Source organism: Pseudonaja textilis, chromosome 3 (genome assembly GCF_049901715.1).
Source record: "Pseudonaja textilis isolate UNSWEBS1 chromosome 3, rPseTex1.2, whole genome shotgun sequence".
Classification (NCBI taxonomy): Eukaryota; Metazoa; Chordata; class Lepidosauria; order Squamata; family Elapidae; genus Pseudonaja; species Pseudonaja textilis.
Window position 1 is genome coordinate 154941198 of NC_141992.1, and position 27887 is coordinate 154969084.

Sequence of the window (27887 nt, forward strand, 5' to 3'; positions counted from 1 at the left end):
ATCCGGATAAAAGGTCCTCGGGGCTCTTCTCTAACTTCAGAGGAGGCTCCGGCAAGGGGCGAGGAAGGAGCGATCTCGTCGCTGACAAGCGCAAAAAATTTTAAAATAGAAGGTTGGGGAATTTTCAGGACAACCGCGGGACTGTCGTGAGAGGCTTGCTCGGCCTCTTACGCCTGGCACGGTATCAAGAAGGAGGGAGGGCAAGCGGGAGAGGGAGGCACAAGCCGTGGGACCCTTTCGGATGGGTGTGCATGGGCGGAACGGGGGAATGTGCAGCAGCAAATATAAGAAGTGCCACCCGAGCCAGCAACGCATACAACCGCTTGGACACGCACACTTGCCAAGCTACGATGGCTTGGCCCGCTAGACACTGCGCTGGTGGCTTGGCTGGTCGACGTCTATTGCAGGAGTTCCCGCCTTCGCAGTTTAGCGCTTAAGTAACTTTGCGCGTTGTGTACGTTTCCGAGGGCAAAAATCCTGAAACCTTAAATGTTCTTTCCTAAGCTGGCATTCTCTAGAGCCGTCGCACAATTCCCATCATCGGTATTCTGGGGCCCATCACTGCTGAAGGATCGCTGGGATAGAAAGCTTTGTATCTCAGGCAGAAAGCTTATTGTAGTTGCCAGATAAGCTTGGGTGTGTGCGCCTATGAGTGTGACCAACTCCATAAAGTGACCATTAAGAAGGTAGTACTCGGAGTTAAAACAAAGTGCCAGTGTTTCAGGAATGTGTGAGAGGCAATTTCACTGCCCAGAGTCATTGGGTGGTAAATACACTTCATAATAAATAAAATAAATATACTCTCGGAAGAGTTTTACCTATCATGAACACTAATGACTATAAAGGGTATGATCTGCTCCAAGTTTCTTGATGTACCACAGTTAGCAGTTATAAGACCAGATTCAGAATTGAAAAAGAACATTTAAACTACTGAGTTCCACTCTGTTCCAGGAAGAAATCCAAATGAAAGAATCCTGACAGATTGTAGAAACTATGTAGTTTCTGCTTAAATACTTGCAACGTATAGCAGCACCTCAAAACCATTTTGAGTGGTTCCATTGTCAAACTGCTCTTACAATTAGGAAGGGTTCCCCCCTTACAATAAAAAAACTTCCTTTGCGTAAGTCAAATCACTATTCCAGGTCTTATCAGGGATGAAAGAGTACAGATGTTGACATTCATATCCTTTCAGGTATTTGAAAATTGCCGTCATATCCCATCAACTTATTCCATCTTCTGAGGGCTAAACATTTATAGGCTTGAGTGAATTTCAGTCAATCTGCTGCACTGAAATGCTTGGCCTCATGCAGGTGTGCAACTGCCTCAACATGCAGAAGTAGAACTGGGCTGTTTGTCTATACAATATTGCTCCATATCTTGTTGGAATGTCTGTGGTTTTCTTTTAGAAAGCATGACCCATATTTTCTCCTTGGTTAGGGGGGTAATAATAGACTCCAACAAGAAATTTGTTTTTATTTGTTCCTCTATTTAAAATCCAGATAAACTGTCTGTCTGTCTGTCTGTCTCTGTCTGTCTGTCTGTCTGTCTGTCTGTCTGTCTGTCTCTATCTATCTATCTATCTATCTATCTATCTATCTATCTATCTATCTATCTATCTATCTATCTATCTATCATCTATCTATCTATCTATCATCTACATTCACACACATTAATTAATTTGGGGTTTTGAGCAGGGTTTATTTTATATAGCAGCTTATAATGCAGTTTCTCATTCTTCTACTGCGTTTGTTCCTCTGAACAGGGATGTCAAATTTGCAGCCCACAGGCCAGATTTGTCACACGCTGGCCACCCCACCGCCATTTTAGTGAAGGGGAGGAAATAGCAATATGTCATGTGACAACAACATGATACCACGAGTGTGACACCCCTTCTCTAGAATATATTTGATTGTTATATTCCAGTAAGACTTATCTCAGCAGGTTTGTTTATTTATTTGATTTGTCAATTGCTTACAAGATACAGGAATAAGAATAAACATAGTTTTGAATACATCAGATAGATACTTATAGGAAAAATAAAAAGAAACAATAGGACAGGGACGGTAGGCACGATTGGTGTGCTTGTGCAGGTCCCCTACAGGCCTCTTGGGAAGGGGGTGAGGTCAATAGTAGACAGTCTAAGATTAAAGTTTTGGGGGTTTGGGGAAGAAACCACAGAGTCAGATAGAGTATTTTGAACATTGTTGCTGAAGTCGTATTTTCTGCAGTCAAGTTTGGTGTGGTTAATCTTGAGTTTGCATCTATTGTGTGGTCTTGTATTGTTATGGTTGAAGTTGAAATATTCATTGACAGGTAGGACATTGCAATGTATGATTTTATATACTATATTTAGATCGGACTGAATGCGGCGTAGTTCTAGGTTTTCTAGGTCTAGAATTTAAAGTCTGGTGGCATAAGGTATTCTGCAATGAGTAGAGGAGCGGAGAACCCTTCTTGTGAAATATTTCTGGACTCTTTCAATTGTGTTAATATCAGATACATGATATGGGTTCCAGACTGATGAGCTGTATTCAAATATATGTCTAGCAAATGTTTTGTATGCTCTAGTTAGTAGTGTGATATTACTAGAGAAGAAGCTATGCAGGATTAGATTAACAACTCTTAATGCCTTTTTGGCTATGTAGTTACAGTGGGCTCTAGCACTTAGATCATTAGAGATGAGTACTCCAAGATCCTTGACAGAGTTTGGATCTCAACAAGGTCTTGACTATTTAGCTTGTATTTTATTTTCTGATTTTTTTTGCCAATATGTAAGACAGAGCATTTATTTGTTGAGATTTGAAGTTGCCATTTGATTGACCATTCTGATACATAGCCAAGGTCTTTTTGGAGGGTAGTAGTATTGTCTGTGGTGTTGAATAACTTTACAACATCAGCGAAGAGAATGCAGTTGCTCTTAATACGATCACAGAGGTCATTTATGTAGAGTATGAAGAGAGTTGGTCCTAAAACACAGCCTTGGGGGACACCACTGTTGACAGGTACAGAATTTGATAGGACGCTTCCAATTTTGACCACTTGTTGTCTGTTTGACAGGAATGCTTCTATCCAGTTATGTAGGTGTCCAGAGATACCATAAGATTTTATTTTTAGGAGTAGTTTGTCGTGTACCACTGAATCAAAGGATTTACAGAAGTCTATGTAGATTGCGCCTATTGCTTTGCCCTGATCGAGTTGTGTAGTCCATATGTTTTTGCAGTGTAAGAGTTGCAGATTACAGAATAGTTTTTTTCTGAAACCAAATTGTTTATTTGAGAGTAGGTTGTTTGTCTCTAAGTAGAAGATAATGGATTAGTTAATAATTGATTCCATGACTTTACGGGTGACGCAGCATAAGAAGATTGGTCTGTAATTTTCCACTAGGCTGGGGTCTCCCTTTTTGAAGATGGGAATGACTGTGACTTGTGACCATAGTTTTGGCAAGGAGCTGGTCCTGAAAGATTTTTCAAAGATTATGCTTAGAGGTTCAGCTATGGCAGTGGATAGCTTTTTTAAGAAGTAGGCACATATTTCGTCCAGTCCAATAGATAGGGATGGTTTTAGATTGCGCAGTGCTTTTTCAACAATGTCTTCTGTAAAATCAATATGTATTTGATCATTGTCTGTGGTTCGACTAGGAAGCACTGGGCTTGCTCCATTGCTATTTACAAATACTGAGCCAAAGAAGGTATTAAAGAGGTTTGCTTTGATGGTGTCATCGTTGCAGTCTTTGCCATTAGGTCCTTTCAGGGGTACGATTATTATGGGTCTCTGATTATTATCATATTTTTCTCCCTGTGATAAAAGTTCTTCCATTCTTTACTTTCCATATTCTGTATATTCAAATGTAAGCCTTAAGCTTTACAAACAATTTTTCCTAATTTTTCAATTTGTGATTTAACTACAACATCATTCACAATTCCTTTTAAATTTGTGATTTTACTACACCACCACCAATTCCTTTTAAACCGTATATCTTTGTTTGATATCCTAATTTCATTGTTTTTTTCTGGGTTCACTTTAATGTCCTCCTGATCAAGTTCTCTATGCTTCAGTTCCACATATTTTAACTGATTTATTTGCAATTGTTTTAATTATTTACCATGTATTTACTTGCAATTTACTGCCATATTCAGAAGGCACTTATTCATGGGAATTAGATTGTACCAAAAGTAATGAAACATTGGTTTAAAAATTCTAAAGGAATTCTAAAGCCATTAAAGTTGGTCCTGTCTTATTGTTTCTTTTGTTTTATATTATGTACAATTTCAAAAAGTAACACTTTCAGTTTAAATCTAACTTTTGAAAATAATATTCTGACATATTGATCAACTCAATCTGAGCTAACATTGAAGTTACCTTATGCCTCACTGTGATTTTTGAAATGATTTGTTAAATGATGACAGAAAACAAATTTCCACCCAAAGTTTGTGTGCACTAGGATTTTTCTATCAGTCAATTCATCAGCCAGTAGGAGAGGTGCATCTAAATGCACATGAAGCCAACTTGACTGGATTTGATTCATAAGAGCTCTTAGGATAAATCTTCAAGTTATATAAAGATGAATCCACAAATACTATAAGGCTAGATTAATGCTTCCTGATCTGGTACTTTCCAAATATGTTGGATCTTAAAGTCCTCTAATCTTACAATCAGTCTAAGATTATAGCAGTTTAAACCCAACACATCTGGTACTACTGGCTTGGGAGAGGCTGAAGTACAGATTGTTGGGGTGCCACAATCCTTTTTCATCCCTCTTCTTTCCTTTCAGTTGTGAATTTGCAGTTTCATGTTCAACTGGCAACAATGCATACTGCAAAGCCCAGGATGGTGGTCCCATATGGCCTCAAGACTCTACTTGAAGGAGTGAGCAGAGCTGTTCTCAAAGCTACTCCCTCCAACATCACTGAGTTTGCTGCTGAGTATTTCAAAGAACTGATAAATTTTCGAGAAGGTTTGTCTTTTTTGTTTGTTTTAAAAGGTTAGATATCCACCAGTATAAAGCAAACCAACAATCATTCAAACTAGCATGTCCTTATATTAGCTCTGATAGGAAATGTGTTTCACATATCAATTTTGTACAAGCAGAGATTTAGGTCCATAAATTGATTTCCTTTCTCCATCTTTTCTTTCCAGAACATCCTAATTTAGATATCAAAGAACTGGTGAGAGAATTTCATGTGACAAGAGGTATGAGATTAGCACTAAAAATGATTTGTGGCCAGGCTGTACATTATTTAATGTAGCTTGTTTTCTTTTAAGGGGATATTTTAAAGAATATATAAATATAGTTGCTGAGGCTGTGATTGAAAGTGGAAAAGAAGGCTCTCCTCCTCCCTGACATAGTTTTTACATTAAAAACCATCCACCCTTCCATCCATCGTGGTTAAGAGTATAAATCTGAAAAACAAAAAGTGACTTAAATTTGTGTGAATTAAATATAACAAAGAAATTCCTAATTAAAAAAAGATCAGCTGGGCAGTTGGTTGAAATAGCAGTAGAGTGAAATTGTTGGTTCTATAGATTTGTGTATTTGTCAAAGCCTAATGCTTCATACTTTTGTTCACTGAAACAAAAGATGAGAGACAGATTGGTCAGACAGAGAATCAGTGGTGGGATTCAAATTTTTTTACTACCGGTTCTGTGGGCATGGCTTGGGTATGGCGTGGCTTGGTGGGCGTGGCAGGGAAAGGATACTGCAAAATCTCCATTCCCTCCCTACTCCTGGGGGAACGATCCTGCAAAATCCTCATTCCCTCACCACCCCACTAACCTGCTTTCCATCTCCCTTCTCCTGTGCAGGGCAACAAAAGAAGAGCCAGCTCGAGAGGCAGAGAATAGATGGGTGTGAGGCCAGTCAGAGGTGGTATTGGCCAGTTCTCTGAACTACTCAAAATTTCAGCTAGCGGTTCTCTGAACTACCCAAAATTTCCGCTATCGGTTTTCCAGAACTGGTCAGAACCTGCTGAATACCACCTCTGTAGAGAATGTAATTTTAGTGCAGTCCAGGGATGTCCTGGAGACTGGAACAATTTCTTGAGAGAATGTTGAAGGGTTGTTAAGCAAAGCGAAAAATTTCGAGTTTCTACCAGGGCTGAGATTGTACTGTATCACTATGGGAAAACTTTATGTGTTCACATATTCCTCATCAGTCCACAGTTATCTAACTGAGACTTGGGGTGCTAGGATGATTAAAACAGGGGAATTCCATCACTGTGGAAGTGTGTCACTCTTCAGGCACCCTGCAAATCTAGAACTCTGTGATTCTTCTATGTTTCCTATCCAAACAGTTTTTGAAAGCCTTTTAGCTGTTCTGAATTTTTCATTTTGACTGCAACTCTGAGGATGCCATGCAGGGATCCCACATTTTTTGAAAACTAGTATTTTTACTTTAAATAAAAATTGAGTATCTGGCATCCTGTAAAATAGGGATACCAATCTTCCTTGCCAAAAATGCCCCTGGATTCCATATGGGTCCCAAAGACATTCACCTGATACAAAAATGCTTTAGCCGCAGCCAAATGCAAATATGGCTTCTGTCATCCATGTTGAAAAACGACATTTTGTTTAACAGACTTGGGTGAGCACAAACTGATTTATATTGGTGTGTGAACCCGATTGGCCAAGTATTTCCCCCCTCCTTCTCCTTGCATCTTGCTTATGGTTTACTAGGGATGAGGCTTATACTAATTGGTTTTACATTAAATGATCCCAGCAATTTAGGTTAGCTAGATACTTGCATTTAATAAAGTAATGCTAGCTTCAGACTGGGCAAGATTCATGGATGGAGATAGGATCTCAGTAGCCATAATATTGCTGTCCATGAAATGCTCAGCTCACAGAAAGACTGGTGTGATTTGTGTTTGTGTATGAGGCAAAAGGAGTAGGAGAAAGAAAGTTGTTTACATTGTATAGAACACAGTCCTGCTGAAGATATCTATTCCACTGTTCTGCATTTTAGACATGGCAATGTTGCAGCTTTTTTAAAAAAAGAATCGGCATATTTGGAAAATGAATATTTCTCTTTTTTTAATTCAAATTTTTATTTTATTCAAAAAAAGATTAAAATACCAAACTCCCCCAAAATTAAAGAATAGAAAACAAAATGCTGAAAGTAAGATGGATGCCTTGACTTTTGGACCTCTCCCAAAGGGAACTGAAATCTTCAAGACTCCACTTCCCAGATGCGGTCCATGGCTGGGGGAATATTGGGAGTTGAAGTCCTCCAGGCTTAAAGTTGTCAAGGTTGGAGACCCTTGGTCTGGGTCATTCTTAAATGTTCCCATTCACATCTAGGGAGCAACACTGCTAGAGAACCAGTTCTGGCAGCAAAATCAGCAGATCATTGGCAAGAAAGAGAAAAATTCCTACCATTTAGCAGCCATCTTGGGTGTGGGGGTGTGTGTTCTTTTTATCTCTTTGCACATTTCTCATTTCACTTCTCAGCTCTATACACTACACGTATTCTCTTTTTTGACTACTGTACTAGTGACAGCTGCCAGGTTCCCACACCATGGCGGGCAAAAACACATTTGTGACTCAAGATAACACTGTTGAGACACCATGCCTACTCACAACTTTTATCTACTTAATATTTCTGGATTTGCAAAACACACCAAGCATAAATTAACCAAAAATAACTTGGTGGTAGGACAAGCTAAACTAGTTTGTGGTCTGTTGCAAAAAAACAAAACAAAACTCCTGTGATCTTGAATTTGTCTTTCACTCTGTTTCTGGTAGAAATTCCTGGATACTTTTATTGCTCTCTGTATAATGTAATAGCTTAAATCAAAAACGTTTTGTGGTTCTTTGATTGGCTAACCTTCATGCCTGCATGCTGTCTTGCTTCCCTTTGCTGTTTTCCCCTCTTCATACTTCAACAAAACAAAACAAAACTTTCTCCCACCACCAGAGGGACCTCAGGTTTAATTGATCTCAAATACTTTCTCCTTTCGTCTTGTTCTGCCCTGTCATATTATAAAATCACTTTCTCCAATTTATTGCCCTTCAAATAGGTTGAGCTATAACTATAAATCCTCTCCTAGTTCAATGGCTGGCAGTTATGAAAGCTGAAGTTAAATACATTTGGGAAGGCAGCGAGTTTTTTAAATATACACCCGCCCACCACTGAGAACTACCTGACATTTTAGGCATGGTTTTTCTAAAACCTGAAATCTTGTATATAAGATATTTATCTTTGCCATAAGTTAGTACTCATAATTGGGCTAAGATGTGGCAATAGTTAAGCTGGGTTACATAGCATACTACTAAATCATTAATGTTTCTGTCTTAGCATAATATGATTTGTAATCATCACTAATGGTTTAAGGACAGTTAAGTTGAAGCCTGGTTAAAGAAAACATTACAGTCAGATGTGTGAACCTGGATTATAGATTGACCCATAGAAATGAGCAGAGCTTAAATTAATCATATAAACTTTCCTTTTGAATCCAACTGAATTATAAATTGACCTATAGAAATGAACAGAGCTTAAATTAATCACAACAAACTTCCTTATTGATTTCAAAATTTTCCCTCAGTAAGACTAAATCTGAACCATAATTGAAATTATAGCAGGTGGCTGTACCAAATTGACTCTAGCTGACTTTGAAAAAGTTAAGTAGGGTTGGGCTTGATTAACAGTTGGATGAGAGACCATGATGCATTAATGCTATGGCAGACCACATCAATATTGTTGCCAGGAAAAAACAGTGGCATATCCTTGAGTTAATCAAGGGTTAGGATTTTAGGATTGAGCAATTTTTACAGCAATATTGAGAAAATGTCGAGGTATTGTTCATTACTCATTTACCTTTTGGATTATCTTGTGGTTTATTTTCTAGAAGGGTTTCCATCTTCACAGAGAACCTTACTTTATATTTATTCCAAACTCTTAGGATGGGATTTCCAACAAAGTGATTAGTGAAATCAACATTTATTTTAACTTTATCATACCATAAATATCCATGCCATCCAAATCTTAATTCATGGCTCTCCATTTCAAGTAACCTTTTATTTTGAAGAGCCATCCATTCATTTAGTCAGACCAAACAACAAGCATCAAAATACAATTTCAAATTGGGTAAACCGAAACCCCCTTTTTCCTTAGCATCTTGCAATAATTTATATCTAATTCTTGGTTTTTTCCCCTTGCCATATAAATTTAGAGATTATCCATATGCCATTGTTTAAATAGAGTATCAGTTATAAATATTAGTACTCTGAAACAGAAAAACTATATTTGGTAAAAACATTCATCTTAATTACAGAGATTCTACCTATTAATGATAGTTGCAGTTTATCTCATAAGCATTTTTTAATATCATTCCAAAGAGGCACAACGTTATTTTGAATCAATTTAGCATTTGTATTTGTCAATATAACCCCACTTTTTATTTTTTTTCTCCACCTTAAAACTCGACGTTTTAGTCAATATTTTATAATCCTGAGAGATCATATTCTTAACAAGCACTGTTATTTTCTGCTTATTTATTATAAAGCTGACTAATGCTCCAAACTCATTTAATTTCTTCATCAGACATTATATATTGGGGTTTGGGTCTTACAAAAATATAACCAAATCATCAGCAAATGCTCTCAATTTATAAACTTCCTTTTTGATATTTATACCTTTTATTCTCTCATCTTGCCTAATACCCCTATTCAAAACTTCCAGAAAACATTAGAAAAATGAAGTAAAAACTGAAAGGATGTGTTCACCAAAGCATAGCAAAGGAGAGACTAACTGTAAAGCATAGTATATACAGAAAATAGCTGTAGAAACAGTGAAGTTCAACAGAGGACTACAAATACATGAGAAAATCTCAGTCTTGTTCAGTAACTGAGAACTCTTCTTTAGCAAAGATATTCCCTGGATTATTCTGGCTATAGGTCCTGGCTATAGCACCTTTCCCATATAGATTTGTACTGAGCTCATCCCAGGTAGGTTTCCAAAACCTTATATAATATGCTCTAGCAATTCCTCATCCTCCTATTAATGCACATTTCTTATTTATACTTCTTGCCCAGTAGTAGTTATAATGATTCATCTGATTCATCTCCTCTCTGCCAGGTGTCAGTCTTTGACAAAGCAGTTCTAGAAGAAAAGATAATCTTCTGGAAGTAAACTGCAGTAAAATGGAAAGAGTTCTAAAAGCCTTCATACTAAAACTAAAATTACTGTGACCAACTGTCAGAATAGATAGGAAAACATAAGGAAAACTGGGTTCCGCCATTTCAACCTCCTCTTCTGCAAACGTCTGGTTGGCTGAATAAATATGTAGGATCAATCTGTAACCTCTAATGATAGGACACAAAGTAAGAAATGGTTTGCCAGCATGGAAAAATCTCTAATCATTTCCAGGGCACATAGAATATGGGGCTCCAAAGATATTTCATAAGAACTTTAAAAAGAGGTTTCTCTATGCTGAATCTGATGGAATATAAACAGTGATGCTGTTGGTTTGAAATCTGAGCGTGGCAATTTGCTTGCAAATGTTTTGTCACCATTCAAGGAGACATTTTGAGTTGTGCTCGTCTGTGAAAACTCAGATCTTTAAATACATTTTTGTGAGATGCAAAGTAGTCTGACTGTTGTTTGTTTGGATATTTCTGAGTCATGGTCTGATTTCGGACTGCTTGATTGGCTGGCTGTTGTTGCTGGGCTATAGTTAAGTACTGTCTATGTGATACAGATTAGGATTAGAGTTGTTTATCGGGGTGCTTCTGACAAGCACAACTCAAAACGCACTGACGATGTCTCCTCGAATGATCATGAAACATTTCCAACTAAATTCCCAAGCTCTGAGTTCAAACCTACAACCTAACTACCGTGTTTCTTAGAAAATAAGACAGGCCTTATTTTTTTTAGACCCACCCCCCCAAAACGGCTAGGCCGTCTTTTTGAGGCGTGTCTTAATCTCCCTCCCGCATGCCTCATCCAGCCACTGGGCTGCTTCTATCCCAAGGAATGCCCCACGTGCCTTGCCTCTCCAACGGGGCCCCTTCTTTAGCAGCTAAGAGCGCCCCATGCGTACCCTTGCCTCTCCACCAGGCCGCTTCTGTAGCAGCCAAAAGGAGCCATTCCACAAGCTTAGCACAGACTGAGGGAAAAATGGCAGGCAGGAAAATTCCCCCTCCCCATTTTTCTCTCTGTTCGCCAAAAAGTCTCAATTCCAAAACTTCAGCGTTCGGAATGGAGGGTTCTTGGCAAACGGGAGGAAAATGGGGAGGGGGGATTTTCCTGCCTGTCATCCATTCCTCAAGCTCCTTCTCCCTCCCTATTTTCCTGCCTTTTGCAAAAACGGCTCCACTCCGAGCCTTCAGCATATCCCAGGACCCTGCAAGGCTTGTTGTAGCGTTGTGCATGCGAGTGGCGGTATTGCTGTGAGGTTCCTCACATCGGAGCAGCCTCTTTGAACAGGACCCTGCAAGGATTGCTGTGCCGTTGTGCATGAGAGCGACGGCACCGCTGCGACTTTGGATACACTGGCGCAGCTGCTCATGGTAGGATGCCAGCTGCACCGGTATGATGAAGCTTATGGAGGTGCTGCCATTCATGAGTGCAACACCACGATAAGCCTTGCAGGATCCTGCTGTAAGAGGAATGGATAACAGGCAGGAAAATGGGGAGGGAAATTTTCCTGCCTTTCACGACAAACGGCTCCACTCCGAGCCTTCAGTGTATCCCAGGATTGCAACGCAGAGGTTCCATTCCGAATTTTCAGCATTGCAATCCTGGGATATGCTGAAGGCTCAGAATGCCTCTGCTTCAACGCTGAATGATTTTCGCCCCTCTCTGCAGCCGGACACTTGCCTCCCCCCCCCATGCCCGCGCCACCACTCATGCCGGCCATGCCCATCCCCTGGGCTTATTTTCGGGGTAGGGGTAATATTAGGCCCACCCCCCAAAAATTAGGATTGGGCTTATTATTGGGGTGGGTTGTGTTTTATGAGAAACATGGTACCAACCCGAGCTACTAATACTTAAACACATTTCAATAAACAGTTACGTTTATCGTACCTAGCAATCTGTCTAGGTCATATTTCTCAACTTCAGCAAGGTTGAAATGTATGGATTTCAATTCCCAGAATCCCCCCAGCCGGCAAGTCAACACTTTTTAAAATTGCTAAGGTTGAGAAACATTGCTCTAATTTTTAAAGAAGGCTTTTTTCCAACCTACCTCTCAATAATAGGCATTAAAATCCATTTCTAGGGCAAAGCTGGCATTCGCAGCATCTGATTCTTCTGCTTACATTTTTTTCAATACAACATTTGAACATCTGGTGGTCAGACACCAAATCTCTTCCCATGTGCTTTATGTATTTTGACTTCTTTTTAGAATGGAGATTTAATTTTTGTTTGTGTTTACTTCTGAGCCATGCCACCCAGAGTCACCTTGCTTGCATCGATTGGTCTTATAAATGTGTGAAATGAATAATTAAAGAAATACACAGAATGAACGTGAGAAACAGCCAACCTTGCTGTGTGATGGGTTATTAGAAAAGCCTGCAGACATTTTCTCATCTGCAGCCATAGACCAACGTGTGCAGTTAAATGAACGAAGTGACCTCTGGTTCCACCAATCATGTACAGCCTTGTATTAGCAATAGTAATAGACTTAGACTTTATATACTGCTTCACAGTGATTTACAGCCCTTTCTAAGTGGTTTACAGAATCAGCCTATTGCCCCCAACAATCTGGGTCCTCATTTTACCCACCTTGGAAGAATGGAAGGCTGAGTTAACCTTGAGCCTGATGAGACCCGAATTGCCAAACTGCTGGTCGCCGGTGACCAGAAGTAGCCTGCAGTACTGCGCTTTAACCACTGAGCCACCACAGCTCTTACATGCTTTCTCTAATGGCAGATGAAAGACAGATATTTAACTTCCAAAATTGACATGGGAGTCAGTGGTTTTTCTTTGTGTTGATGGGCATCTCTTTTTACCTCATTTCCTATTTATCTTCCCCCAGTGGAGGGATGGGCAGAAGGACCAGGAGCAGCAACACAGATGCCCCGTTCTAAAAGGGCAGACGTTGGAGATGCATTTCGGTCAGATCTTGACACGATTCCAATTCATGATGAACCCAAACGGAAGGAGAAATCGACAGACACAGAAGAGGACCAGATAAGCGAAGAGTCTCGTGAACTGAGCACCAAAACTACTCAATTCCCATCTACTGTTGACGAATTTGTAGAAAAAGTTGGAGATGACAAGGGAGCAGGACTCGCTTATATCCCAGCCGATCCAGCTCAGCTAGCATCACAAATGCTAGGTAACGTTGAAACGATGGGTGCTGAGCCTGAGTTGAAGGATGTGGCCATCTCTGTGCAGACCCTTCCTACGTTGTCCCATACTCCCAGTGAGGCAATGGCCGCGATTGCACTTGGTCAACTACCTGCTCCGGCACCTGCCCTAGAGCCTGCCCCTGAGCCTGCCCCTGAGCTTGCCCCTGAGCCTGCCCCAGCAGAAACAGAACCTGCTGAAGAAGAAGCACCTGCCCCAGCAGAAGCAGAACCTGCTGAGGCAGAACCTGCTGAGGCAGCAGCAGCAGAACCTGCTGAGGCAGCAGCAGCAGCAGAACCTGCTGAGGCAGAAGCAGAACCTGCTGAGGCAGAAGCAGAACCTGCTGAACCTGCTGAGGCAGAAACAGAACCTGCCCCAGTGGAAGCAGAACCTGCCCCAGAGGAAGTAGAGCCCGCCCCAGAGGAAGCGGAACCTGCCCCAGAGGAAGCAGAACTTGCCCCAGCGGAAGCAGAACCTGCCCCAGAGGAAGGGGAAGCTGCCCCAGAGGAAGCAGAAAACAGAACTTCTGCAACTTCTCTCAGGGCTGGATCAGTCACTCAAAGTCAGACCGCCGTCCAGGAGGAAATAGCTATCTCGGGCAGCCTGGCGGAGCAGCCACCTGCTGACCTAGTAGAACAAGCTTCCTCAGATCCCTTGCAGGAAGGAGAGCCACCCCCGCCGCTACCACCACCGCCTCCTGATAAAGACCTGTTGCCAGAGGGTTGCCCAAGTGAAATTGAGCTCACATCAGACATACACATCACACCTGCGGGTGATGATGACCCCAGCGCTGGTGGAGAGCCTGTACCACCACCTTATGTGGAGCAGTTTCCACAGCAGATAGTCATTCCTTTCGTAGACACAGTAGCCTGTCTCTTAGATCCACTAACAGCTTCACTAAATTCAGGCCAGTTTACTAGTATTCTAGATCCATCTGCAGATGATGCAGAATGTGACCCTGACAGAATGGATACTACAGAGCAACTGAAACCAACTGACCCAGGTTTTATTATGTCAGGTAAGAAAGTCAAGATATTTCTGAATCCTTCCTATTCCATGTTGTAATATTTTAGCTCCGTAAATAGTAATCATTTCCATCTCCTTGGGCGCATTTATGTTGGTAAAAGCTGGCAATAAATTAGCAGGAAAGGGGTAAGTTCTCCAGCTACAGCTGAACTAGAATTGCCAACAGTCTCAGCCGTTACAGTCAGTACTGGGAGATGTTGGATATTGTAGTTCAGCAATATCTGGAAGGCTACAAGTTTCTCCACTCCTGCAGTATGGCTTTGGCCAAGAAAGTGCCTCAAGGACTGGAACGTATTTAAATGCAAATAGCCATGCCACTGCAGGGTTGAAGTAAATGAAGGTTACTTTTGTTTTGGGGTGTTAACAGGCCCACAGCACTTGTCAGGCAGATTGTGCATGTGTGGAATTTTTGCCTGTGGGATGCTTCCAGATGTGCAGTGGATTGTGAATAAGCCCTAAAGTTTTCTTTGCACAAGTTTGCCCTAGTTTCCTGTTCCTGTATTATATTCTTTTTGTACAGAGACGGAGAAGCAGCATGGGATGAAATTCAGCAAGGGAACACTGGTATAGAAGATGCTTGGCCTTTCATTTTCCTACCAGAAGACTTGCTCACAGTAAACTGCACAGCTCGAATCAAAATTGCACACATGCCCATGGCAGCCGAAGGAAAATGAGGTGGTGACTGTGACTAATTTCTTTTTTAAAAACATAGTAGACTCAACTGTGGCATTGACATGGTTTTTGCATTTAAAGGAAATGGTGGTGGTTGCCTTCGCTTGTCCCGTTAGGTCCAGTCTTCTCCAGATGCCTACAGAAGGTGGACTAGTGGCTTCTTACTTAGAAAAGTGGGATTGTTGTAACAGGAGGCCTTGCTTTCCTCCCTGGCAGGACCTGTTCCAAATGTTTTCTCGCCTCAGTAATAAGTGTCTAAGCCACCATTGTTCACAGCTGGAGAAAGATTAATGTTTTTTTAAAAATCCATTGACCTCCAATTGCCAAATCTCCCAAGAATCATGTTCCGTTAGAGAGATAGGTAGGTAAGAAACCAAAGCATGTTAACAGAAGAGAGAATGCTGAAGGGTTAAAAGGATCCTGAAGCTTGTCATGGATGGATTTTTTTCAATATTTTAAGCTGCCAGTCATTTGAGTTTGAGTTGATCATCCAACAGCTTTTGCACTGACTCACTGGAGAGCTGATTAAAATGAATTCATACAAGACCCTAAGGCTTCACCTGTGGGGCAAGCCTGGAAAATCTAGCTGACTGAAGTTATGCTGACAAAAGGACTCTGACACATGTTGAATATTGGCAATTTCTTGTAATGAATGAATGGCTTGAATTGAAAATGTGCCCTGGTTAGCCAAATCAACATCTTTCTAAGCTGAACTGCAGCTTCAACCCCACGGCACTTTGCTGTTGTCCCTCTATTTTCAATAGATCAAGATCCAACGTTTTGCCTCTACAGACTCTCTCTTCTTTGTAACATGCTTCTTTGCGGCATAAAGTTGTTTGTAAAGCTATGCATTATGACTGCAGTTCATGCATCCTAGTAGATGGTCTTTGATGCCAGCAAATTTTTCTTTAAATTTTTATTTTATAGCCATGGCAACAAGCGAACCAGGACAGCCACCACCATATTCTAATGTGTGGACTCTCTATTGTCTAACTGATTTGAAACAACAAGGTCGTAAGTCACCACCACCTCCACCACCCCTTCCACCTGTTGGAACTGGTGCTACTGTTCCCCAAGCAACCCTATTCATATCTAGTGGTAAGGACCAACCGCAGTATCTACAGCCGCAGATGTTACAACAAGGTCAACCACCACAAGTGTCCTCTCCAACTTATGTGATGATGGAAGATGGGAAGAAGGGAAATGCACCACCTTTCATTTTAGTGGGCTCTTCTGTTCAGAATAAACAGGACTGGAAACCTATCCCAGGCCATGCTGTTCTCACACAGCCGGACGCTGCTGGTACTGTGAGGAGGTTCGCTACAATTCCCGTACCAATCGCCAGGGCAGCGGATCCAAAAATGGCCAACCCCAATTTTAACCCTGCACAAGATAGTGGCAGGCCGCCAACTCCAGTTTTTCTTTCAGTTGCCATTCCTCTGGAAGATGTGATGAATGGGAAGAATGGCTCAGGAGCTGGGGATAAAGCAGCTTTTGCAGGCAGTTACGGTATAGCAGGAGAGATCACGTTTACAACTGCCTCCGTACGCAGGACAGAATAGCAAAACGGTGAGTGGATATTCAGGCTTTGGTAGGACCGTGAAGCTTGATAAAGTTTTCAATGCACACCTTTCAAACCTGGTGTTTTTCAGATGTGTAGCCTTCAATGTCACTGATCCTCAGTCAAATATGGACAGTGAATATGACTGGAATTATATGAGAGATGAAATCTGACACATTTGTCTGAAGAGGGCTCGTAATAAAGATGTTCCTTGGTATACTTGCTCTACTGCCTTTATGAAATCTTTGATTGTTCCCAGATGCCATTCTAAGGGCACAAGCCAAAGATCAATGCCAATTTTAAGGCAGAGCAAGCAGCTTTTCTTTTCTTTTGCAATTGAATAATACTTCTACCTTTGAGGGGGAGGAGGGATGCTCAAGATTTGACAGGGTGCTGACATGTTATGTCGAGTTCCTCCGTTTTCTTAGGGCAGGGACTGAAGCAAGTGCAGCTGCTTTAGGATGAACAAATATCAGAATATAATGTTTAGAGATAATGCCCCTTCCCAGAAAGAAAGTTATAAAAATATTTCTAATTTTATTTATATCCCACTTTGTATAAAAGAGTGCAGGGCAGCATACATAATCCTCCCTCCTATTTTTCTGACAAGAATCCTTTCAGATAGGTTGGGCCAAGGGAGACGGTCCAAAGCCACCGCAAGTGTATCCATTAGATCAGTGTTTCTCAACTTCAACAACTTTTAAGATGTGTGGATTTCAACTTCCAGAATTCCCCAGCTGTATCTTAAAGTTGCCATGGTTGAGATTCCTGCACTGAATTAGTACTAAATTTCTTTAAAAATCTCACCTTTTATATATAATTCAAAGGTGCAAACAAAACTCCTAATTGCCTAATTTTCTCACAACTGAAGTTGGGTTAAGCAGGGACAAGACCCGGGTCTCCCTGCTCCTAGACCATGCAAAACGTTACACCGAACCGGTACTAATACCGTTTGAATCCCACCCCTGCCACTTAGTGTTAATGGCTCACTAAATGTTAAAAGACGTATTAAATAGCACTATGAGGCTCTGGGTTTGATGGTGCACCGGTCTGCAACCTATTCAAGCAGCCATATTGTTTTCCTGACATCCTAGGGCTGCCTTCCCAGTTGTGCTTTGATTGCAAGAAATACATTTTGATTGAGTTGCAGAAGAGCACTTTATTTGGGCCTCTTTTCAGTGTCTTTTTAAAACTTAGGCTAAATCTGCTTCCTTTGAATTAAAAACATGTTAGCTAGCTTTCAACAGAAGCACTGATACATACAAACCTTTGGGGTGCATTTTTACCATTGTTTTCCTTTCATGCATGGTGCTCTTTTACCAGACTCAATGGCAGACTCCTGCAAATTTGTTTATTTCCAAGTTTAATAATAAAGAACAGCTGTTCTAGCTTGATTTTCCTGCCACTATTATAGGTAAACGAGATAAGTAGGGCTGTTTGTAAAATTGACTGAAGGCCCCAGCTTACAGAGTGTTTCTGCACCATATTGATGGCAATAGTGTTCTCACACTAATTGATATATGTTTGCTGTATAGGTCAGAACCATTCAAGCGACACTTGTTCAGAAGTGTTTTTCCTGAAAATACTATTTGCAATGCAGATTTCAGGTTTTGAATCTTGTCATTGCATACGGTGTGTATGTGTGTGATGTGGTACACTGGCTAAAAAGATAGAATAGAAATATGATTATAAAGCAGTGGTTTTAGAAGATCAAAGCATCTAAAACCACAATGAAGGTTTAGTGGGTTGAGCCATTGCTAAATGTACTGAGCTAATGTTTTTTTCCTCCCAGATTGAGAAGAAGTGCTGTCCAACATTTCACCCCAGAACGGAAAGCTGCATCTTTAATTTAAAATTGATTAACTAGTACAACCAATAAAGCAGTACAAGGAATCTGAATCTAAAGACATTTTTTTCCCTATTGCTTAAGACTGGTGGCCAATTGGCATAAAACTAAAACCAGGAGTTTCCTTATGTTGATTTCCTGTACAAATTGAAAATTTAAAAATGATTCTTAGTAAAAACATGGTAACTTTTACTTCAGACATCTTCAGTAGAAATATATTGTTACCAGACCATTTTATTAGATTTATGGAAGCTTGTATATAATTTATCAGTAAGACGAGAGACAATTCTGCTTTGAAGTAGCAAAATAGTAAACAGTGTTTCAAGAATGAGAATGAGGGGAAAACCCCCCAACCCAGATGGAACCAGAACATCCTTGCAGGCTTGAGCCCCTCTCAATGCCATCCTTCCAACATTGGGCCAAGAGACCAAAAAGAGGTTTTGCTTGTAATCAATTGAGAACAAAAAATCAAACGGCACCTGTCACAGGACAGAGAAAGCCTTTATTTAATAGCAATAAAATATTCAGTTAACACTATTTCCAAACCACAATTAAATTATACAAGAGCAGCAGTCTCTCTGGAAGTTCTGTACTCCATATTGTACAAATATATAATTTCATAAAGGTTAAAGCACCCCAAACATAGGGGTAAATTTGCTCTGTACAGTAGTCTCTCAACTGCTTTTGAAATGTACACACTTCCTTCTAGGATTTGCTATCACAGCATAGACCCCGGTGCATTTCTTTTCATTGTAATGTCCCCACTTAATCTCATGTAGCGCGGAGCACTTTGTGTGCGGATATGGACTCTGTGGCCTTCCCGGGTTGAGCCACAGCTCCCATCATTCTTGACCTCTCAATATGCTACCAGGGCTGAAGTCCAACAATATTTGGACAACCACTAGTCCCACATCATATATTAGTGCACTGCAGGCTTTTTTAAAAATATAATTACTTTAGTTCAAATTAAATTTTTAAAGATTTAAATGGCTCTTAATTCCTTAAAGATAGCATGGTAATAAAACATGAAAGAAAAATTCAAAACACTGCACTAAATAGGAAAAGACATTGCTAAGTGATTTTATGCATTAATCCAATTTTAATTAATAGTAGTAGCTTGGTGCTGAGAGTAAAAAATAAAATTATAAATGAATTATCTATGATCCTGTATTCTATTAATTAATGGAATGCTGTCTTTAGGAAGTTGACTAATTCTTCCCCGAAGTGTTATGCTCTTCTCATGCTTTAAGCCATAGAGTATTATAAGTCATGGATGTTAATTTGTTACTGAGTTGAGAAAAAATGCCATGTTTTTCATTATATGCTGCTATAATTATTATTCACCAAAGAGAAAATCAAACTCAAAGGCATTTTTATTTTCCATTTAACCTGTAACTGATCTTTAGTTCGCAAATATGGGTAGCTCCCTGTCTCTCCCAAGTAAAGCACCAGTGATTATGTGCAAATACATCTCGCAATCTAGGGAAAATGCCAAAAACCCCAGCACTCCCAACAACAGCCTTGAGCTACGCTGTGACAGGAGCACCAGAACCATATTCAATTGCAACCTGTCAGATTTTAATATTTTTCTAGGAATATAGGCATAAAAAAAGCACTGAAAACTGATTTAAGACTTGTATTAGGCTCAGAATTTCCAATGCATTTTAATAAATATCTGGCAGACTGAAGTAGTTTCTGTCCCAGTAGTTCCCAGAGTAAATCCAGTCATGTCCACCAGTGTAAGGATTAGGACCTTGATGAAACCACCTGAAAGAGAAAAAATGCTTAAGGAAAGGAAACTGGTACATATTCTCATTTTTGAGAAAATTTAAACTTCCATAGGCCCACAATAACTGGAAAAATCAGTAAATAATCATCATCCTGATCCTTAGGCTTTCTGAGCTATTTATTGCTACCGATCTGTTGAAACAAAGGAAAGGAAAAATACAAAGGAAACTTTTAAGGAAAACGTGCAAATGTACAGTGTACTGTGGTAAAGATAAAAGGCCTTTGGGCTAGTCCTCATCTAGTAACTGCCTTGGATAGGTGATTGGAAATACAACAGCAATAAACTGTAATAAAATTAATATCCCAACCAAAGCAGGCATTTACAACAAAAGCTTTCGGTGTCAATTTCAGGCACAGCAGTGGCCAGAAGGTTCTAATGAACTAATTAAATTCACATAGCTGAGCTTGTTAACTTTGGATTAGTGCTTCTTGGAAACCTGGACTGTGAAGAAAAGTAGCTCAGGAAAAGATAGCTTGTTTAATGTCTATGGAGATTCTCAGTCATCCAGGTCAAGGTTCTTTTTTCAAGAGGCAACTGGACTTGTTTTTCTTTGAAAACATTTTGCCTCTCATCCAAGACTGGCTCTGCTCAGCTCTGACTGGATGGTGCGGAGGATTCCTTGCAGACAGCTGGTCATTTTCATTCTTTTAGAGAGTTCTTGAGGCCACTTGGAGTTTTATCTGTCCTCAGGATCACCTGAGTAGTGCAAATGGGTATAAAGCCTTCTTGGAACTACTGAAAAACAAAGTCCAGTTGCCTCTTTAAAAAAAGAAACTTTGGGATAGATTGCTTAAGCAATCTCTCTGCCTTATGAGGAAATAATGAATAAACAAAAAGCCAAATAGTTTAGGCACAGGACGCTGTACCAGAGAACTTAATCTGAAAGAGAAAATCTTTGCAGTCTTTCAGTCACATGTTCACTTGATGACTATTTTCCTTAATAGCTGAGTTGCAAGAACCAACTGAAATCACTAAATGAGAACTACCTGTATTTTATCAAACTGGTAGAGCGGGACATTTTGGCAAAAACTTTGCTGTGGAAGCAGCTTTCCCTTGTGAGTGCTGGCTTTACTTTTCCTTTTTATCCACACACTAACCCCCAAGAGCTGGTAGGGCAGGGAAAAGTGTCAGCTCTGAGGCCGGATTAGGAAGAGAGGCCACAGAAGTTGTGGAAGCTGCCTGAAAAAGTCCACTAGATAATTTTAAGCTAGTAATTCAATGAAAACCAAAGAAGCGAGTTTCTTCTCACATTGGGAGAACAGAATCTGGTTTCAATAAAAAAAAATGCATCCATTATTAAATAGAGAACCTGATAGGACAACAAAGATAATCCTTGGAAGAAACAGTAGGAGGACTAGTTGATCAGCAAAGAAAAAAAAAACTTCACGATAATCTCAGCTGAATGGGAAACAAATAAATTAGATAAAAGGAACTTTATTAATACTCATGGTATCACTTGTTATAATCTTAAGTCTTCAATGAAAATCCAAACATGTCAGCATAATAACAAAATAATATTAGAAGAGAGTCTGGGCCACTGGTTGGCAAAACATAATACATAATACACAAGATCAAAACATAACACACTGAATTTAACAAAGTATTAATAAACAGCTAAGAGTACAGCCTGTTGAGAGAAATTCATGCCAACCTTTTAATATGGCAACTTTTTTAAATATGAAGGCCAAGTCAGAAAGGCACATAAAGCTATTAAATTGAAATTAGGTTCTGACATAGAAATAGAAAAACATACAGAGGCAAAAAAAATGTTCAAGACTGTCTATAATAAATTGCTAATTTATAAATCAGTCCACCCCAAGAATGTCAAACTCGAAGTGCTTAGATCTGGTCTGCGGGGCCACCTTGGAAACAGTGAAGGACCGGCCCATAGTCCCTCTTCCAGCGAAAACGGAGCCAGGGCCACATCTGGCCCTCCCAAGCTCTGTTTTTGCTGGCAGGGGGTTTTAGGAGCTTCTTGAGGCTGAAAACAGCTTGCAAGGGCCACGCACAGCCTTCCCAAGCTCAGTTTTCACTGGCAGAGTGCTCGGGCCACCACAGGTGCCCCTGACACTGATGTCGAGCTGGCCACACCCACCCCAGCCATGCCCACTCGGTCCCACTAGGTCAAACAATCCTGGTGTGGCCCTCAAGGAAATCGAGTTTGACAGCCCTGGTCTACCCCATATACTAGAAAATAAAAAGAAGCCATGCATTCAGCAACTCTATCCAAATCCTCACTTGAGGCTCCTGAAAGAGAAATTTAGATTCCTACCTTATTTCTGGATAAGCCTATTTAAACTTTGAAGGTTAAAAGACCTGCAAATGTGCCTATAGGCTTCTTCTTGGTGCCAGGGGAACTGAAGCACCAATGTCAATAACACTGTGGTGGTTGTAACACGCTGCTTCAGCAAGCCTATTTTTCATGTTCAAGCTAGAGACTGTTTGCTCCAAACAGCAGCATTGCATGTAACATACCCAGCATAACATATTACGGGCTGAAAGAAGAGGCTAATCTCCCAGGCTATTTCCAACATCCTTGTATAACATCTGTAAACAGATATGCTCTGCAGCATTATGAAGGATTAAGAAATACCCTAAAAAAACACCTTTTAGAAGTCACAACTCTGCAATTCATAATAATGAATAAGATATATTTATTTACTTATTAAATAAATTAATATGGCCACCCATTTCATACACCGTGACTCTAAAGTTTGGAGTTTATTTAATACAAAGAAGTTCGTATAAATATACATATTAAGGAATAGGTTTGCACTGGAATAAGCAGGGCTTTTGGAAACCTTAAAATGATAAGGCCATTAAATTTCTTGGCAGATGAGGGCGTGAACCTTGATTCCAGCCTTCCAGCCCACTTTAGAATGCTTGGCCCTTTGTTGGAGATGACAAGAGAAACCCACAGCACAATCAAAGTAGTCATGTTTTTGTGGAAATCAACAATGAATCATTGTTTTAGTCGCCTCCTGATTTATTGTAATCACGATGAACTTGTGTCCAAACCTGAATTATATCATGCAGTACTAAGAGTAGCACAAAGGCCACATTTTAAAAAAATCATGATGAATGCTTCTCTTCACCAAAGTAAAAACTAAGAACATCTTCCACTGTAAAGGCAAAGGAAGCAAACTAATTCCAAAATAAATGTTGAGTGCTAAGCATGGCACTGAAATGCTAAAAAGGCATCTTTTCCACATGATGTTTCTTTCAGTTGTTTTGCAGTTAAAACTATTCATCCCAGCCAGGATTATCCTGTTACGTCAGCACTATCTGCAAGCAGTTAAAAGGCTGCTGAAAGGATTGAAGGAAAAACAATACCACTTCCAAGTCCAAATTGAAGCCGCTTAAAAAATGGAGCATAGGAAAGTATTTGAAAAAAGATCAACGGGCCCCTCTTTGGTTCCCTATAAATATATTGTTTTTTCTTATTTTATATGGATCAATATATTTCATACATGGGGGTTTACAATATCACTCTATGGTTTTATCCTTATAACTTCTCTGCAGAAAGAGATTTCAGTTTCTGATTTTAAACATTATGTGATCCTCCTAGAATTCTGCAGAAGATTCAGAAGATTACTATTTTGCAACACTTTCTATTCCCTATTGCACCGAGGAAACACTTAAGAGCTACCAATCTGGTAACAACCCCCAAACTAGATCTGAATAAAAATGCAACCTGACTGAAATATTTTATAATCTACTTTATCCATAACAGCAATATTAGAGCAAAGGCATGAGCAAATGGTGGTAATTGCGTAACTATGAATTTTTTAAAAGAAACCTTAAGCTATTAATATTGTACCTTTCTAGTGAAAAATGTACAGATAGTCCTTGCTTAAAGACTGCCTCATTCAGCAACTGCTCGAAGTTACAAAAGTGATGAAAAAATAATTTTATGGCCAAAGGTCATATTTATGTCCCTTGCTGCATCCTCAGTCAAGTGATCACCATTACAGTCAATACACCTTGTCCTGTGATTGACAGTTGCTTTTCTACCTCTCCTTGCAAAGAGGAGTGGAAGGAATGGAGAGGAAGGTATTACAAGAGAGTAAGCAGGCACACAATGGGGAATGCACTGGGCTGTTTGCTAAGTGTGCTGATGCCTGTCAACTCTACCACATCAATGTGTAATGTTTGCCTGCTTGTAATCTCTTCCTTTCCAATGAATGCTAATGCAATCACATTAATTCTCTTCTTGCTAATTCTTGCTAATTGTCCCAGTGAAGGGAGTGGATTAGGAGACATACAAAAGACAAAGACAAAAGTGGAAAACTAATTAATCTTGTTAAAGTTTTGAACCAGTATTTCTGGGGTGAGTATTCAAAGGGCAGGGTAATGGGGGAAAGAAAAGCATCGTCTGGTCGCTTAATATCCCATTTAGTGATTGTTTCACTTAACAATAGAACTGCTGATCTCAACTGCGGTTGCCCAATTCAGACTACCTGTACTTCAGATGCTTAAATATAATGTTTTAACCTAAAGAGCATTACTAGAGAGATTCAGAAGTGCCCCTTCCAAATATATCATGGATTGAATGCAGAGTAAGATAAGTTTCCCAAGAGAAAGCTCTTAAAGGGGTAGCCAAATTTGTTATTTTAAGCAGTACATTATTTAAGCAGATAGTCTTGTTACCCCCATAACCACAAATCAATTATAAAGTCCAAATTTTAATTCGTATGATTGTGTACAATTACATAATCACACCAACTGTCCAAACTCAATCTTATTTAGTGGCCTTCACAATTAAATAAGAGTGATTTTCTGATAAATAGCAATGAAATTCAAACTTTTCTCCACTGAATCTGAAATCCATTTACCCGAGTTCCAATAAATTCAGGGTTTATAATATTTCCGTAAGTTCTTGAGTAATTTCACTATAATAAGTGATTGCGTATTGCTAACCAAAAAGTTAATTCTTTTCCTGAAAAACCAGAAGGTAATGCTAAATCTAAACCTTTTAAAAGCTTTACGTGAAGCAAGAGTTACTATATCAAGAAGCTCTGGATCAAAGGAACAGACTATTGACCAGCTATTGTTGCACAATGTTTAAGATACCACAAGAAGGTGAGTATTGCCATTGTTTAGAATGATAATTCCAAAGAGCACAGCACCTCACAAGCAATGCATCTTTTAATGGTAATATTAAACAATGGTAATATTAAGAATATGCAGGCAAGAGGCTAAGTTCAAAGCAATTTGTCCATTATCTTATCATAAACATAACTCTTCTCTGTTTACTAACCTTGTCTTCCAGTCTTCCTCTGACTTGGACCTATTTTTACGAGCAGCTCTTTGTTTTTCTTCAAGCCTTTTCTTTTCTTCACTGGCTACATCTGCCAAAAGTTTTTAAAAAGGGGGGAGAACAGGATGTATCAATTATAATACACTAGAGTAATACTTGAGTGATAACAATGTATAAATTCAGTAATAATTCATAATTTTGATTAGTATAATTTATATAAGATTTCTGCATATTTTCACAAACTTTATTATGTAGCAGATAGTTCAACAATAAATTAACCTTTTTATCTTCCATGCTCCAAATAAATGGGTTGGCTAATTTGAAATATTTGGTATGTACTCCTCTTTTCAAGATTAAATAACAGCTTTTTTCCTTTATTCATTTACAATATTTTGTACAATATGCATTTTGTTTATATAAAAGCAATAATTTTAACAGCATTATTGGTACCAAAAAACCAAACAATCCCCAATAAAAAAAAATATCAGTTTTTCTGTTTTCATGAGAAAGGCAAGCTCGTGCAATGTTTCTCAAACTTGCACCCTGACCCAAAAGTTGAACTCATTCTTAAAATTGCAAAGTTTGAGAAATACTGAGCTAAATTTCCCCCAAATAGGCAATACTTTATCGTTTATATATGAAAAAACACAAACAAGCTGCCTTCTTGATTCTGGCCTGGAGAGATCCAATGCAAATATTCTTAAACAAGGCTTCAGGTATTTCCTAATAAAAACTAGAGATAGGATGACTGCAAATTCTTTGCAGGGAAATTGTAGAAGCATGTAAAAAAATAATTAAAGCAGTTGTGTCTTTTTCCAGGTTTATGCAGCTACTTCAGAAGTTGTTTCCAGTTTCTTCTGTCAAATGCACATATGGAAAAACAGCAAGGAGCAGCTGTGTGAATTCAAAAAGATGTGACTGTTTCAATTATTTGAAAAGAAGAGCCTTGTGTTCCAAAGCTCACTCTTATTGCATTACTTTTTTATTCACCATTGTATCAACAAGTTGCTCTGTAAAACATGATTGCCACAATAGACTTAAATATTTCAACATTCTTATGTCAAGAAACTTTAAACCCAGACTATTGAGTTACCTATTTCACCATTTTCCATAGCTCTTACATCTGGCCTTAGCCTGCAGTCAGTTTTAGGAATAACACTTTCCATTTCCTGATCCAATTCATTCAACATCATAGCAAAGGTGGTAAAGTTGTACATCTACAAATAAAATAAATAGCTTTAGAATGTTCCATTTATAAAGAAATATTAGTTGTTAATATGTTTGCAGCCTGTAAAGAAAGTGTCCAATCAAATAGTTGAGGAATCAGTTCAGGACCTTTTTCTATATTCATTACATTAAAGTGGGCTAGAACAGGGACCCCCAACCCCTGGACCTTGGCCCACTACCGGGCCATGAGCCATTTGGAGCCAGGCTGCAGAAGCAGTGGGCGAACATGCACACATGCAAATCTCCACTTGTGTGAGCAGTGAGCAAGCATGTGCTCCATTTGCATGAATGGGGGGTGCGTGTTCCCTCCAGTCCCACAAACGGAGCTGGGTGCATGCTTGCTAGCTGCTTGGGCAGAACCATCCTCTTTTCCTCTCCCCGCTGGTCTCCAAAGCTGGAAAGGTTGCGGAACTCTGGGCTTGTTTATATTCCACCTTTATTATTTTTACAAATAACTCAAGGTGGCAAACGTAACCAACGTATCTTCCTCCTCTTATTTTCCCCTCAACAACAACCCTGTGAGGTGAATTGGGCTGAAAATGACCAGCCCAAGGTTACCCAGCTGGCTTTCATGGCTAAGGTGGGACTTGAACTCATGGTCTGTGGCTTTCTAGCCTGGTGCCTTAACCACTAAACCAAGTTGACTCTCTATTTCTATATATGCAAAATATGCAAATAAAATCAAAGTTATTGAAGAGGCACGTTAACCACAGAAAAGGACAAATTAGACGAATCAGAAAGTGGTAGCAGGAAGGGGGTGTTCTCTTTAAAGAAAAAGTGGGTAGGATTTTAATTGTTTTCAATTTTGAGAAAGTTTTTTGTATGCATTAGAGCCCAAACAAAATATATTCCCCTCTAACACCCAATTTTATTTATCTTCCAGGAAAACTGCATCTTCAGAGTTTTCACTTTGGAATTTGGCAACACAATTTTGGCAGCTCTAACAATAAGGTTCAAAGGTAACCCCTGGACGACTTCTCACAAATGAAGAATGGGCTTTCCTGCATATACTGCTGTTTCAACTCTCAACGTTAAAAAAGTATAATCCTAACTAATATTAAGAGGAAAGAAAAATAATTCAAGTGATAATCTTCAGACAAGAAGGCTACTAACGCAATTCTACTAGTAACTGCTCCCATGAAATAAACTAATTATGTTTAGGTAAAGAGTTCACTTTTTTCCACTTTCTTCACTGTGTAATTTCCAACAGCAAGACTG

At 39.5% G+C, this 27887-nt stretch overlaps 2 protein-coding genes across 18 annotated transcripts in view; one reads left to right on the forward strand and one right to left on the reverse strand.

The window, feature by feature from the left end:
• On the forward strand, positions 1–27832 carry CABYR (calcium binding tyrosine phosphorylation regulated). 7 transcript variants are annotated; one of them, XM_026699150.2, is made up of 6 exons: positions 1–112; positions 4772–4954; positions 5137–5190; positions 12975–13277; positions 15914–16555; positions 18340–18440. In XM_026699150.2, exons 2-5 carry the CDS (start codon positions 4807–4809, stop codon positions 16546–16548), a joined length of 1140 nt encoding a protein of 379 aa, XP_026554935.1. In that variant the 5' UTR covers positions 1–112; positions 4772–4806; the 3' UTR covers positions 16549–16555; positions 18340–18440. The 7 variants fall into 7 exon arrangements, with proteins under 7 accessions (XP_026554935.1, XP_087787308.1, XP_087787309.1 ...); XM_087931182.1 differs by lacking the exon at positions 18340–18440 and adding an exon at positions 27553–27832 and having other exon boundaries at positions 3–112; positions 12975–14306; positions 16415–16555; XM_087931183.1 differs by lacking the exon at positions 18340–18440 and adding an exon at positions 27553–27831 and having other exon boundaries at positions 3–112.
• OSBPL1A (oxysterol binding protein like 1A) overlaps positions 18876–27887 on the reverse strand; it is a 75199-nt gene continuing 66187 nt past the window's right edge. For all 11 annotated transcript variants that reach the window (XM_087931172.1, XM_087931174.1, XM_026699282.2 and 8 more), the window contains 3 exons: positions 26536–26659; positions 25443–25533; positions 18876–20160 (listed from right to left, as the gene is read on the reverse strand). In XM_087931172.1, coding sequence (XP_087787298.1) covers positions 20058–20160; positions 25443–25533; positions 26536–26659 — 318 coding nt within the window. In that variant the 3' untranslated portion in view covers positions 18876–20057. The remainder of the gene's footprint in view (positions 20161–25442; positions 25534–26535; positions 26660–27887) is intronic.

Excerpts from the sequence above, each read along its gene's own strand:
- CABYR (XM_087931179.1), top strand. The coding sequence starts at position 4,807 with ATGCATACTGCAAAGCCCAGGATGGTGGTCCCATATGGCCTCAAGACT. Across the intron at positions 4,955-5,136 it reads ACTGATAAATTTTCGAGAAG|AACATCCTAATTTAGATATC; the intron begins GTTTGTCTTTTT and ends TTTTCTTTCCAG. Across the intron at positions 14,307-15,913 it reads CCCAGGTTTTATTATGTCAG|CCATGGCAACAAGCGAACCA; the intron begins GTAAGAAAGTCA and ends TTTATTTTATAG.